This window comes from Dama dama, chromosome 32, assembly GCF_033118175.1.
Source record: "Dama dama isolate Ldn47 chromosome 32, ASM3311817v1, whole genome shotgun sequence".
In the NCBI taxonomy this organism is placed as follows: domain Eukaryota; kingdom Metazoa; phylum Chordata; class Mammalia; order Artiodactyla; family Cervidae; genus Dama; species Dama dama.
The window spans coordinates 20,639,056-20,654,450 of NC_083712.1; the positions used below are offsets into that span (position 1 = coordinate 20,639,056).

At 44.3% G+C, this 15,395-nt stretch overlaps 1 protein-coding gene and 1 pseudogene across 2 annotated transcripts; one reads left to right on the top strand and one right to left on the bottom strand.

The window, feature by feature from the left end:
• Nucleotides 1-228: 228 nt before the first annotated feature.
• On the bottom strand, nucleotides 229-5,012 carry LOC133050528 (condensin-2 complex subunit H2-like; annotated as a pseudogene).
• Nucleotides 5,013-5,670: 658 nt separating this feature from the next.
• Nucleotides 5,671-8,941, top strand: CDKN2AIP (CDKN2A interacting protein). Of its 2 annotated transcripts, none has more exons than XM_061134489.1 (3): nucleotides 5,671-6,096; nucleotides 6,541-6,640; nucleotides 7,095-7,237. In XM_061134489.1, the coding sequence occupies exons 1-3, from the start codon at nucleotides 5,825-5,827 to the stop codon at nucleotides 7,101-7,103; spliced, it is 381 nt and encodes a 126-aa protein (XP_060990472.1). In that variant the 5' UTR covers nucleotides 5,671-5,824; the 3' UTR covers nucleotides 7,104-7,237. The 2 variants fall into 2 exon arrangements, with proteins under 2 accessions (XP_060990472.1, XP_060990471.1); XM_061134488.1 differs by having other exon boundaries at nucleotides 5,679-6,096; nucleotides 6,541-6,671; nucleotides 7,095-8,941.
• Nucleotides 8,942-15,395: the final 6,454 nt, after the last annotated feature.

Here is a 15,395-nt window from a genome sequence, read left to right on the forward strand (position 1 = left end):
TGGGTCAGCAATTAACCTTGAGTGTATCGGCTTGAGCACACTCCCTTCTGGCCTCCCCACTTCATCTTATTTATTTATTTATTTATTTTTTTTTTTTAAGGGACTGGTGGGATGGCAACACTTTATTAGGCTGGGCCAGCCAGGAAGCAAAGTGGACTGAGCTGATGCATGCCCAGCATCTGTGGGGGATGGGCTCCAGGGCCCAAACTTGGTCTCAGTGCTCCCCACTCAGGGCTGCACCTTAGGTCTGGAAGTGTTCGTGGGCTGATATGTGAGTAGTCTCACGGACATGGTGTCCACGGGCCACCTCTAGCCCCGGCTGCTGGGTGATCTCCACGGTGTGGTCATTAGCGAGCTGCAAGGAGGCCAGCATGGAGCGACACACTTCAAAAGCAGGCTGGCCTGCCAGCAGCTTTGCAAAAGGATGCCGGTGGTTGAGTGAGCTGAACCTCGAGACCACCTGGTCCCCACAGGTGTGGATGTCAAAGGGCACGTGCTCCTCCTGCTCCTGGAGCAGGCTCTGGATGGTGTCCTCCCAGTCCCGGACGTGCTGTTTCAGCTCTGTCTCCTGGATGAGCTCCTGCTTCGAGGTGGTGACGAAAAGCTCCACGTTCTTTTGGACCAGCTCTTCACAGCGCAGGGACACTGGCATGGCTGCCGCTTCCGTGTCTGCGTCTTCCCCGGGCTCTGTGGAAGTCCTCTGCTGCTCCCGGGTCTTCGGCGGAGTCCTTCCGGCAGTCTTCCTCCACAGGCTACGGAGGTGGAGCCGTTGGAGGTGGCGCTGCTCAGCCGCCTTCCTTCTCTGCAGCTTCTGGAGTGTCTCCAGCTGCTCCTTCACATGCTTCCAGCACAGAACCTCCATGGCTGCGAAGGAAGGGCCCTTTCGCCAGGGCCTCCTGCTGTCGGCGTGGTCAGCATAGGCGGCCGGGTACCACTGGTGGAAGTCCTGCAGCTTGACGGCATCCTTCCTCTTACGCTTCTGTCCTGGCGCCTTCTCCACGCGGGGGGCACGGAGTAGGGCCTCCCTTTCCGGAAGGGCTCAGAATACAGGGAGTCGAAAGGCTCCAGGCCCTGCCAGGGGCCTGGGGTCTCCTTCAGCAAGGATGCAGGCTTCAAGGCCTCCTTCCGCTCCCGGAGTGGGCAGCAGTCGGCTCTGGGCTCCTGGGGCTCGATGGGGACCTCAGGGGCTGAGGCCTCAGCAGGCTCCGCGGTCCGCTCTGCATTCTCTTCAGCCTCTTCCGCACCCCCGCTTCTGGGCACCGGGCCCTCTGGAGAGGCGCCTGGCTCCTGGGAGATGCTGAGCACCGGGCCGGGACTCCCACACGCAGAGACTTCCATGGGCTGCTCCTCAACACTACCAGGCTCCTGCTGGTTCCTTGGCGGTGGACACTCCCACCGGCTCCAACAAGAACGTTATTGTTGGGGAGGGGTTCATCCTAAAATCCTCGCCCTGCCGGCTGTGCAGGGGGTCACTATTCATCTCGTCGGGGGCTACCGGGGCATCGGGCAGGAGGTGGATGGGGGTCTCACTCGGGACCTGGTCACCCCTGAGAGCCGCGTTAACACAGGAGTCAGAGAGGTCATCCACCGACGGGAACTTACGCGCCGCCTCGTGGGGGGCCCTAGAGCTGGTCTCCCCAACGGTCCCATCTTCCGGCTCAGAGAAGGGCTGTTTGGCCCGCTTCTTGTTAGAGATGAAGTCGAGATCCTGGTGGACCGGGGAGTAAAGGTAGTCCGCCTTCTGACTGTAGATACAAGCAGAGCCCCGCATCAACTGTGCTGCCTCAGTGAAGTTCATTGTGGTTTGGCCTCTGTCAAAAGAAAGGCAGATCTGGTCCAGCTCCTCGAGTTATTCGCCCAGCTGGGCCACCACGTCCACCTCCCAGTTTCTGCTGAGGTAGCGGGTGGGTGGCAGGAGATGGGCAAAGAAGCGCCCCAATGTCCTCCATGTTCGGGAGGGGCTCGATCAGCCCGGGATCGCAGCGCCGGCTTCTTCGAGAGGGGCCAGTGTGCTCAGCCCGCCACTAGGTCTGGAGCCATTTTCCTCCACTCCATTTTAAATGAAGTTTCTCTTTATTAGTTCACGGGACAGCTTCTGACACAGGGGACTATGCTCTACTTAAAACATTCTCGTCATTGACTTTCAGGACACACACACATCACCACTGTGATTATGTTATCAAAAGCTCGGCCTCCCGGTACACCAATGCTGAATCAAATCCTGGAAACAGAGTTTTGGGAGAAGTAAAAAAGGGTAGATAGCTTTATTGCTTTACCAGGCAAAGGGAGACAGACTAGACTTCTGCCTCGAAAAACTGTGTCTCAACCCTGGAGAACTTGCTGAGGGGGTTGAACAGGAGTTCAAAAGGTGGGGGGGGGGGGGGGGGGTGTCTCTGACAAGATTAGGGCCTGAGCACAGTTTGTGTGTGGGTGTGTTAGTTGCTCAGGCTCCTCTGTACATGGGATTCTCCAGGCAAGAATACTGGAGTGGGTTGTCATGCCCTTCTCCAGGGGATTTCCCAACCCAGGGATCGAACCTGGGTCTCCTGCATTGCAGGCAGATTCTTTACCGTCTGAGCCCCCAGGGAAGCCCTTAATCTTGTCTCACGTGGTGGCCTCCTAATCTTAATAAATTTGTCTGATCCCTTTAATCTCAAGTCAGGTGATTTCTTGATCTTCTCTGTGCTCACTTCTCTCCTAAAGGCCAGCCCAACCTCGTTCAAGGGCACTAGTGGACTGTCTTTTTCCAAAGGTCCAGGTAGAGCCTCCAAGCCAGGCTTTAACAATATGTGAACCGTGAACTTCCAGATGTTCAAGCTGGTTTTAGAAAAGGCAGAGGAACCAGAGATCAAATTGCCAACATCCGCTGGATCATCGAAAAAGCAAGAGTTCCAGAAGAACATCTGTTTCTGCTTCATTGACTATGCCAAAGCCTTTGACTGTGTGGATCACAATAAACTGTGGAAAATTCTGAAAGAGATGGGAATACCAGAACACCTGACCTGCCTCCTGAGAAATCTGTACACAGGTTGGGAAGCAACAGTTAGAACTGGACATTGAACAACAGACTGGTTCCAAATAGGAAAAGGAATACATCAAGGCTGTATATTGTCACCCTGCTTATTTAACTTATATGCAGAGAAATGAAATTTTTATATATATATATATATATCATATATATATATATAAGAAATTTAACTTATATCATGAGAAATGCTGGGCTAGAGGAAGCACAAGCTGGAATCAAGATTGCTGGGAGAAAAATCAATAACCTCAGATATGCAGATAACACCACCCTTATGGCAGAAAGTGAAGAACTAAAGAGCCTCTTGGTTTTTCCTTTGATGAATTGTCTGGCATGGGGGAGATAGCAAGTATGATTCCACACCTAGATATCTGGACATTTTATTATTATTTTTATTTAAAATTTATTGGCATGTAATTGCATTACAATGTTGTGTTAGTTTCTCCTGTATAACCACGTGATTCAGCTATATGTATCCATGTGCCCCTCCCTCTTGAGCATCCCTCCGGAGCCTCCCTCCCACACAGGCTCATCACAGAGCTCCACTGAGCTCCCAGTGCCATATAACCTCTCCTTCCCCCGTGAGTTCACAAGTCCATTCTCTTGTCTGCATCTTTATTCCTGTCCTGCAAATAGGTTCATCAGTATCATTTTTCTAGAATCCATATCTATGCATTAATATATGCTATTTTTCTCTTCCTTTTTAAAAAATACGCAGATTCCACTTCGCCAAAGAGGCTAATGACTTACATTTAATGACTTCAAATTATATGTGTGTGTGTGTATGTATATATAAACTTAGTCTGAGAAATAAAAATGACCTTTCAATGTTCCCAGCTATTCAAAAGTAAATTACTTTTATTTGTAATATAGAGAAAACATGATTGCTAGTTTGGGGTATTTAATAACTTAGTAAATTGAATTATTTGTGGTTTTCCTCAAATAACATAATTTCATATTAGCTTTACTGTAGAGCGCTCAGTCTCTAAGTCATGTCCTCCTCTTTGTGACCCCATGAACTGCAGCCCACAGGCTTCTCCTGTCGATGGGATATTCCAGGCAAGGATACTGGATAGCTGGACATTTTAAACTAAGAATTATTATTATTATTTGCCCTGTAGCATTCCAGTCATGTTGTTTTGAAGGGCACTCAAATAGAGCCTGGATTTCAAAATTGATTGTTGGAATTATAATAAAAGCATTTTGGGGATGAAAGCTGGTGTATTTGTTATTTGCAGGAGCCAGATGCTTGACCTAAAAAATATGTCTTTTTTTTTTTTTTTTTTTTTTAAGGTTTACTTTGCATATGAAGATTCAGGGCATAGACCATGGACCACGAAGTTAACAATAATAGCATATATCATACTAAAAAAAAAAAAAATACCTTCTCACGATAAGGAGACAAAATACTGGACTAGAGGAAGGAAGGATTCAGAGAGAAAAGGAGAGAAGGGAATTTGTGAAAACCAATGACGGTAGGGTGGGCTGAGGGGGAGAAACTGCCAGCTCTGCCTCAGTTTAGTTCCGTTCAGTCGCTCAGTCCAGTGGGACTCTTTGCGACCCCCTGAACTGCAGCACGCCAGGCCTCCCTGTCCATCACTGCCTTCCGGAGTTTACTCAAACTCATGCCCATCGAGTCGGTGATGCCATCCAACCATCTCAACACCGAATACTGGAAACATAAGCAAGTCGGGAGTAATGTTAAGTGTGGCCATTCTAAAATGGAAAAAAATGTAAAGAAAAAAAAAATGCTCTAAGAGGGTAAAGTTGGGGCCGTGTACAAATGCACTTCTCCTTTCCGTCCAGCTAGGCGTTACTGTTTGTAAATTTAAGGAAATACGGAGACAGAAGTTCCTAGTGCAGCGTTTGATACTGACCAAAAATCCACCCAGGAGCAAACAGTACTGCCTGGGTTGAACTGCGGAAACCAAACCCAAATCTGCGGGGTCAGGGGTGGTTTCAAAGACTGGGCTCCACAGGGCAACATCGAACTGGATAAAAGTTATCATTGATCTTTATTAGCACAATTTAAGCGAATATGCACCTGCACATTCCTAAATGCCCCGAGACCCGAACGGCTTCAAAATGCCTCGCTTATCTATACTCGAAACGGCGCTGGTTGCTGTTTTCTTATAAGCAAAAGATGAAAGCGAGCTTTATTTTGGCCCTGCTCGAAACCAGCGTCCTGGGGCCGAGACGCCAGACCTCGCGTTGGGACAGCAACTCGAGTCCGCGGGGACGCGCGGCAGACGCGAGGACTCGGCCGGCCCCGCCCGGCCGCTCCGCATTCCCAGCAGCTCTCGGCCGCCCCCAGGAGCGGCGGGCCAGGCGCGGGAGCGAGGAAGCCGGAGCGCGCGGCGTCACAAAGCCGAACCGGAACGGGGAGGCGGGCGCCGAGGTCGAAGGTACCCCAGGCGAACCCACACGCGAACCGCCCTCTTGGGGCGGGAGGCGCGCGCCCACCTGCCCTCGCTCCGCCTCCCATCCCCCCGCTGCCGTCAGGGCCGCAGCGTCGCGGCAGCTCGCGCGCCGCAAAGCGTCCTGGGAGAGCCGGCTCGCGCCGGAAGGACGCGCGGGCGCTCGGTGGCGACGAGGTTATAAAAGGGAAGGAGCCGGCGGCGGGCGGAAGTGGGCGGTTCAGCTGCTCCCGGCGCTGTTGTTTGGTGTTTGGGCCTCTGGAGGGGCGTACTCTGGAGGGCTGCCGGTGCAGGCCGCAGTGACAGGGCCGCTCGCCCCGTACCCCCCGCCTGCCTCCCGGCTCAGAGTCCGCTCCCGGCCTCCGCGACCCGCAGGCCCAACATGGCGCAGGAGGTGTCGGAATACCTGAGCCAGAACCCGCGGGTGGCTGCCTGGGTGGAGGCGCTGCGCTGCGACGGCGAGACCGAGAAACACTGGCGCCACCGCCGAGAGTTCCTGCTCCGCAACGCCGGGGACCTGGCTCCCGCCGGCGGCGCTGCCCCCGCTCCCCGGGAGGAGGCCGCCGACGCCGAGAGCGGGACCCGCAAGCGGCAGCTGCAGCAGCTCATCTCCTTTTCCATGGCCTGGGCCAACCACGTCTTCCTCGGGTGCCGGTGAGTGAGCCCGCGTCCCCGAGCAGCTCTCCCGAGGCCCGGAGCCCTCGGCCGGGAGGGGGAGTGGTGAAGCGCGGGAATCCGCGGGACCTGCTGCCCTCTAAGGGCGAGAAGGGCGTCTCTTGGCCGAAGCCGACACGATTCACGGTCTGGAGGTGCCCCCGTAGCGTGCGGAGCTGCCATTGGTGTCGTTGGCGATGAGCTGACACCGCTTTTGGGGGAAGAGTGACACTAAATCTAAATTAGGTTTGTAAGAAAGGGTCCCGCCTCCCAGACCCTGGGCGTTTTTGTGTGAAGTTCCAGGAAACCGAAAGTTCCTGGCGGTTGGTTCAGTTTCTTGATTACTACCAGGAAATGCAGTTCCTGTGGCCTGCAGTTTTTGTACCCTAGAGGTGGCAGCGGAGCAAAAACACTTTCTGAAGCGTCTCTCCCTTCTTGTTACAGGTACCCTCAAAAAGTTATGGATAAAATACTTAGTATGGCTGAAGGCATCAAAGTGACAGATGCTCCAATCCATACCACAAGAGACGAACTGGTTGCCAAGGTGAAGAAAAGAGGGATATCGAGTAGCAATGGTTAGCAGATCATAGATGTGAACATACATAGGAGTTTAGAACTTAAGTTTGATGTAATTAGGAATTACCATTATTACTAATTTTTAATAAGTTATTTTTATAATGTTATTAATCAAGTTGGAATGTTAAATTATGTGTTTATGTGCTTTAGGCTTTGAATTTGATAGTTTCCTTTGACTGCCATGAGATTTCGAAGTGTCAAATGTTGCCTATGCTGTTAATTTTTTAATGTTAGAAATTATGTTATTCAATGCTGTTTTAAGAATTAATGAAGTTATTTCACACTTTATAAAGAATCTACAAATCCTGAAGTAACTTCACCTTACCTTGTGCCTTTGTTTGAATATGTGTATCTGTCTTGTACATTTTGAGCTGATGTGTGTGTGTGAAGTAGACTTACATATCTGCTTTCCTTTTTTTCAGAAGGGGTAGAAGAGCCAGCCAAAAAACGATCCACAGAAGGGAAAAACAATTCTGCAGTTGAGCAAGATCGTCTGAAAATTCCTGCTAAAACAACAGCTCAGCAGGAGAGCAGCTCAGCCTGTTCGGGTTCCTCTTCCAAATCAGACAGTGGTGGGAACTCAGCTCGGAGCTCCAGCACCCCGAGTCAGAATAGCAGCGCCACAAGTGATGGAGAGCGCGCAGTTGGCAGCCAGAGCAGCGGCAGCACTGCCTCTCAGGTGACAACGGTAGGGTCTGGGAAAGCTTCTGAACCGGAAGTTCCAGATAAACATAGTTCAGCATCATATGTTTCTTCATTGTTGAAATCCAGTGTGAATAGTCATGTAACCCAGTCCACTGATTCCAGACAACAAAGTGGATCGCCGAAAAAGAGTGCTTTGGAAGGCTCGTCCGCCGCAGCCTCTCAAAGCGTCTCAGAGATTGAGGTGCCGTTGTTGGGCTCCTCAGGAAGCTCAGAAGTAGAGTTGCCATTGTTGTCTTCTAAACCTAGTTCAGAGACAGCTTCCAGCGGGTTAACTTCTAAAGCCAGTTCAGAGGCAAGTGTTTCCTCATCGGTTTCTAAAAACAGTTCATCATCAGGCACATCTTCACTAACCCCCAAGAGCAGCACCTCAGTGAACACAATGCTGACTTCCAAAAGTGCTTCGCAGGTAGCTGCGTCACTGTTAGCTTCCAAGAACAGCTCCCAGACCAGCGGCTCTCTGGTCTCCAAAAACACTGCCATAGCAAGTGTGTCCCAGCTGGCTTCTAAGAGTAGTTCTCAGACCAGCACGGCACAGCTGCCTTCCAAAAGTACTTCACAGTCTAGTGAAAGTTCTGTCAAGTTCTCTTGTTGCAAGTTAACCAACGAAGATGTGAAACAGAAACAACCTTTTTTCAATAGACTGTATAAAACAGTGGCATGGAAGTTGGTGGCTGTCGGTGGCTTTAGTCCCAACGTGAATCATGGCGAGCTCTTAAACGCAGCTATCGAAGCTCTGAAAGCCACACTGGACGTGTTTTTTGTCCCACTAAAAGAACTGGCAGATCTGCCTCAAAACAAGAGTTCTCAAGAAAGTATTGTTTGTGAATTGAGATGTAAGTCTGTGTATTTGGGCACTGGCTGTGGAAAAAGCAAAGAAAATGCTAAAGCAGTTGCATCAAGAGAAGCCTTGAAGTTATTTCTCAAGAAAAAGGTAGTGGTAAAAATATGTAAAAGGAAATACAGAGGCAGTGAAATAGAAGACTTAGTACTCCTCGATGAAGAATCAAGGCCTGTAAACTTGCCTCCAGCATTAAAACATCCTCAAGAATTACTGTAATATGTCCAAAATATCACTGTGTACATTATCTGGTATTTGAAGAGAAAAACTGGCTTACTTTTGTATATGAAACACAAGCTTTCACAAATTTTGTATTGCTTTTTTCCAGTTTTGCAGAAAATTTACATTCTAATTCTCTTCACACAGTGGAAGTTGTAAATAATTTGTGAATGACAGTATACATTAAAAGGTTTATGCATTAACGGCATAACAGTATGCTGTTTTATTTGCTGAAGAAAATACTGTCTTCTATTTTTAATGACACATTAGGTACGATGTGTAGTTCTGTAGTCTTGAAATTTTTGTACTACTTTGAATTTGGTGAAAAATGTATCAGTTGTCTACCATGCTTTTTTTTTTTTCTAGCTGAATAAACTTTCACATCAAAGAAAAGGGGACCATAGTATTTGAATGTCTGAAAGTCCGTGAAGCTTAAGGTTTTAAGAATGTTGCCTATGATATTGAACATGTCTGTTAAAGAATAAAAGAGAAAATAGTTGCCTCAGACTATTTTTATGAGAAGTTGTAAGCATTTTTTAGATATAAAGCAGTGTAAAATACTTGTTTATTTTATTCTGAAGTTGTTTGAAATTCACCATGATTTTGACCTCTGCAGATTCTTTAAGTGGGTTAATTTATGTTTTGAGGTAAACTACAATTTACCCTTTTTCTTAAAGACATAAATGTGGGTTTCTATATTAAGCATATTTTGTGACTACTATAATTAACGGATTGATTTGTTTAGATATTAAATGCTTTAAGCTATTTTACCTTTTCAAGAAGTTGTGGTTTTTTTGTTTTTTTTTCCATTCCCAAAGTCAGAACCAATTCTTGCAAATAGGCTTCCTGTTACTAGTTGTTGTAAGTTACAACTGGGTAATTTTTCACAGCTTGATACAGTTTTCTATGGGTAGTAAGGTTAACAGTTTGCAAATCTAGAAGCAGAACCAGGTGTTTTATTTTTGTTTACAAATCTCAGAAAAACACTGGGCAGGCAGTAGAAAAGCTAAGCTCAGCTCTTTAGTGAGCGTGTTCAATTGAATTACGTTTGTTGGTAATGAAATGAAATCCTTCTGTGTCCTAGGTGATTCAGGCGGGATTACTCTCTGGCCGCCTTCTGGCTTTCTAAAACTGCTGCACTTTGACCATTGATATGATAATGTACTGAGAAAAGTCAGGACATGACCTTTTACCTGACAGTTGTGTTGGAGTAGGAAAATTGGACATAAATAGTAAAATATAAGTATGCAGAAGTTATTTCTATTTTATATTTTAGAAATAATAGAAGACTACATATATTTGAAATAATCATTTTTATTTCACTAGATAACTTTAAAATGATTCATTTTTGAGCATGTTAAATTGGATACTAAAGTTTAAAATCCATATTCTGTGAATGGGTTGCCTTTATATATTGTGAGGAGCAGAAACATGAGTGTTGTGAAAGCAGTTTTAATTACCTGTTTCCTCAGCTTGTAATTTGTGGGTCGGTGATTACAAGAATAAATTTCTGTAATGTACCTAAATTAGATGGTTTAATAATTGCCTAAATTGGCTAAATTTCAAGTTAATATAAAAGTTATTGAAAATGTTTTAAATTACAGTAAACTTTTTGTATGGTAGAACTGGAGGAAGCTGCTTAGTGTAAAAACATTAATTTATAAATACTTGCTATCACTTTATTAAAATTTAAAGAATCCCTGGTTTAAAAGAAATGCATATTTTACAGTTTTTCATAATAGCATGGAGCAGAAGAAAAGAAGCTTTGGAATCTTATTCTTGAGATAGAATCTTGGCTCTGCCTCTTTAAGTAGGCATGTAACTGGGAATTCAACCTTTTAACTTCATCTGTAAAATAGACGAGCTGCCTCAGAACTGAGGGAATCAAGGTAATACAGGCAAAGTGCCCATAACTGAGGAATTGTATGTGTGTGCTCATTTTCTCAGAATCTAATGAGTAGCTTTTATCATTTGGCCCACTTTCAGATGAAGAAACTGAAAAAATAATTTGATCAAAGATCAAATTCAAGACCCTATCTGATTCCAGAGTCCAAGCTCTCACTGTGTTTTATTGCTTAACGATTCTCACTTCTCTAAAGGCTAACATTTCTGAAAATTCCTCAGACTGGTTTCCTACTAGTTTTAAGTGACCACATCATTCCAAAGGCTCATTTCCTTGAACTGAGTCACTTTAGGAGCCCTAATGTTTGTACTGCTTCTCCTTAGTACTTGCATGTCTTGAATATTCTTAACTAGGGAATTGTCCCATGTTGGTGCAGTTGAAGTTTGCTAATAATAAAATAATTTGCAATCAAGTTTACTGAATAAAATGAGATACTGAGATGGGAAATTCTGGTTTTTCTTCTAAATCTGAGATAAGATGATGTCCCAAAACTAACTTCCCTTGATGGTGCTAAAGTCCAATAATTTTTTTTTTTTTTTTTTTATGATAAAGTTGACTTTAAAAAGTGGTATTGTTAAGAGTTTTTAACCCAAATTTTGGGGGCCTTCCACTGCTGCCATTGGCTGAAAGAACTGTCATGAGGATAACCTAATTCCAAGGCTTTTGATACATTATCAAAAGCATGCTCCATTTTAAATTAGATGTAAAAGGGTCATCCGTTTTCCTTGCCAAGTACACCTTTCCTTGGTACAGATTTCTCCTTTCTCTTTGATTTCCTGAGTAATGGCAATGAGAAGGTAACCAAAGCAAGCAGCGGCTGGGAACCAGGTCAGGCTTCCATCTTGGGTTGTTGAAGAGGAATTTGTCGACTTTTGTCTTAAAAAATGGTGCAATCTATTGACTCATTTCCTAGATGCTGGCAAATTGATGGGTATCTGTTTAAGCATGACTTAAAAGAAATTTGTGTGGTTGATGATTAAAGGAATTCTTTGTAGCTTTCTACTGTTTAAACAAATAGATAAAGGTAGGGTTGTCAAGCCACTAATGTTGCTACTCCCTCTCTGCAAAAGAAAATGGATAGAAATTTCAGTGAATGTAGCTTAGTTGCCATTCAGCTAGAACCATTCCTTTCTCCATTTCTTCCCTTATTACCAGCTTTACTCTCCACTTTTTTTTTTTCTTTAAAAAGATGACTGGAGAAAGATCATTGTCTTAAAATACTAATTTCTAAATTTCTCTTTATTCCTTTGTGGTTTATACAGCAAGAAAAATAGTGTATTTAGTGGACAAGGTCCCAGACAAAATTGACTTAATTTAGTGGGGGTGGGGGGAGGGGGGTGGTGGTGCGGGGAGGTGGCAGAAGGTAGTAGCAAACAGGAAGGGTTAGATACAGGATATTCCTTTGAGTAAAAACTAGAGATTTCATATACCAATCCTTAATTGAATATTTGCTGTGATCTTGAAATTTTCATGAGTAGAATCAGAATTCTTGGAAGGTGTTGGGAACAACCAAACAGCATAAACAGTAAGCATACATAGCTATAAAGCTGTACTATGATATAGAAGTGGCACTGTTTTATTTATATATATATATATATATATATATATATATATATATATATATATATAATGTACATAAAACTTAAAGTGTAAATACAAATGTGCAAGAAAATGATCACCTAGTGTTTTCCTTATGACTGTTTTCATGTTTGTCAGTTTAGCAGGGCTTGGACATTGAAATGATAAAATCCAGACTCTGAATATGCAATCAGTGGTTTTCAAACTTTTAGTCATATTTCTTAAAAGATGAAATCCTGTGTGTAAAATTGACAGGAGCCGACCTACTTAGAAAGAGGGCAGCCATATCCCATGGCTGAATTCCTCCACCTTCTGTTCTCAATTCCTTGGCATCTCCTTGGACTGAACAGAAGGGGGTTTAGCAATGGATGAGACCTTGTGTAGATGCCAGCTTCCTTCTGCAACAGGTATTACAATGGATGGAGCAGAAGGCCTCCAATTTACTACGTGGAACTAATCTGTTTAATAATGTGATTAGAATTTGCAATTAGTAGAGACTCAGGCTAAAGGGACCATCACATAAATTAGCACTTAGATAACCCCCAAAATAGCTATCATTTTTTTCTTTTTATGAAATATAATTGCAGAAGTTCATATATAAAGCCCAATAATTAGTAAAGGCCCACATAATGAGATCATCTGGGTCAAAAAACAAAACTAGCAGCACAGCAAGAACTCCCCATGAGGACAGCTACCGTTCATCGGGTGCCTACAACACGCTGATGCTTTATGTACAACTTCAGTCAGTCTCCTTACCCACAGGTGGATTGCTGTTGATGCTGTTTCACAAATGAGAAAACTGATGACCATTTTGACTTGTTCTCCTCAAATCACAGGATGAGTAAATGTTGAAGTAGGGACTCAAATCCAGTGTTCTAGAAGACTAAACAATGTTCAGTTCAGTCGCTCAGTCGTGTCCGACTCTGCGACCTCGTGAACCGCAACACGCCAGGCCTCCCTGTCCATCACCAACTGCCGGAGTCTGTTTGGGTAGACTCCGGGAGTCGGTGATGTCCAACTCAATGTCCATTGAGTTGGTGATGCCATCCAACCATCTCATCCTCTGTTGTCCCCTTCTCCTCCTGCCCTCAATCTTTCCCAGCATCAGGGTCTTTTCAAATGAGTCAGCTCTTTGCATCAGGTGGCCAAAGTATCAGAGTTTCAGCTTCAACATCAGTCCTTCCAGTGAACACCCAGGACTGATCTTTAGGATGGACTGGTTGGATCTCCTTGCAGTCCAAGGGACTCTCAAGAGTCTTCTCCAACACCACAGTTCAAAAGCATCAATTCTTCGGCGCTCAGCTTTCTTCATAGTCCAACTCTCACATCCATACATGACTACTGGAAAAACCATAGCCTTGACTAGACAGACCTTTGTTGACAAAGTAATGTCTCTTCTTTTTAATATGCTGTCTAGGTTGGTCATAACTTTCGAGTTGGTTCTAATTTGGGGCACTGAATGTCAACCAGTGAGACATACTGTCCCATGATACTTGTTTGTATCCTAGAAAATAGTAAGTGTAATCACACTTTGAAGGAAGTTTGAGAAATTTTATTTAACAATTTAAATTAGGAAGCTTCTAAAGAAGTAAACTTAAAAGGAAGTTGCTTATATGTATCTGAAATAATTGTTGGGAAATAGTTTCTAGACATTCTATTTGTAGAATTTTAAAAGGACAGTCTACAGAGACAGTGGTATAATCAATGATGTAACCAATGGTTGAAACAAATTTCATATGTAATGAAACCTATCTCATTACGCTTTACCATTTGTTTGTTGTTATATGTTTTTCTACACAAGTTGATAAAAAAAAAATAGGATTCTCATGAAATAAAAACTAACAACAACAACAACAAAAAACTAACAGAGGCTCACAGAAGCATCTCTAGTCAGTCTTACCTGTGTGTACTATGGTGGATTACTTGATGAACACACATGCTCAGTGGCCTGCAGTTTGGAAACCAACATGGGATAAAGTATGTGTACCTTTGTTGTCACTTTTCATTTCAAAATATTGAATGCAATTAACAGAGATATGATACAGGTAAAATAGGTAAAATCAGAATACTATTTTGAAAACTCATTCCTTTCCCCTGAAATTTGGATTCTCTGGCGGTCATTTCACCATCATGGCTCATATAGGAAAGGAGAGAAGGATAAGGGGACTTCAGGAAAGTCCATACAGGGATTTCAAGGAAGTGAAAATGCACCATTCCAGCCCTGGCAGACTTTGAGCAGGGTCGAAAGATGGAATTCCAGCTGAGCTAAAGATGATGCTGTTAAAGTGCTGCACTCGATATGCCAGCAAATTTGGAAAACTCAACAGTGGCCATAGGACTGGAAAAGGTCAATTTTCATTCCAATGCCAAAGAAAGGCAATGCCAAAGAATGTTCAAAATACTGTACAAGTGCAATCATTTCACACGATAGCAAAATAATGCTCAGAATTCTCCATGCTAGGCTTCAACTGTACATGAACCGAGAACTTCCAGATGTTCAAGCTGAATTTATAAACAACAGAGGAACAAGAGATCAAATTGCCAACATCTGTTGAATCAGAGGAAAAGCAAGAGAATTCCAGAAAAATATCTGCTTCATTGACTATGCCTTTGACTATGTGGATCACAACAAACTGGAAAATTCTTAAAGAGATGGGAATACCAGGCCACCTGACCTGCCTCTTGCGAAACCTGTGTTCAGGTCAAGAAGCAACAGTTAGAACCAGACATGGAACAATGGACTGGTTCAAAACTGGGGAAGGAGTACATCAAGATTGTATATTGTCACCCTGCTTATTTAACTTATATGCAGAGTACATCACATGAAATGCTGGGTTGGATGAAGCACAAACTGGAATAAAGATTGCCAGGAGAAATATCAATAACCTTAGATATGCAGATGATACCACCCTTATGGCAGAAAGCAAAGAGGAACTAAAGAGCCTCTTGATGAAAGTAAAAGAGGAGAGTGAAAAAGCCGGCTTAAAACTCAACACTCAAAAAATGAATATCATGGCATCTGGTCCCGTCACTTCATGGCAAATAAATGGGGAAACAAAACAGTGACAGACTTTACTTTCTTGGGCTCCAAAATCACTGCAGATGGTGACTGCAGCCATGAAATTAAAAGACACTTGCTTCTTGGAAGAAAAGCTATGACCAAACTAGACAGTGTATTCAAAAGCAAAGACATTACTTTGCCAACAAAGGTCTGTCTAGTCAAAGCTATGGTTTTTCCAGTAGTCATGTATGGATGTAAGAGTTGGACCATAGAGAAGGCTGAGCACCAAAGAAATGATGCTTTTGAACTGTGGTGTTGGAGAAGACCCTTGAGAGTCCCTTGAACTGTAAGGAGATCTAACCATCCTAAAGGAAATCAATCCTAAATATTTATTAGAAGGACTACAGCTGAAGCCCTAATACTTTGGCCACCTGATGCAAACAGCTGACTCATTTGAAAAGACCCTGATGCCGGGAAAG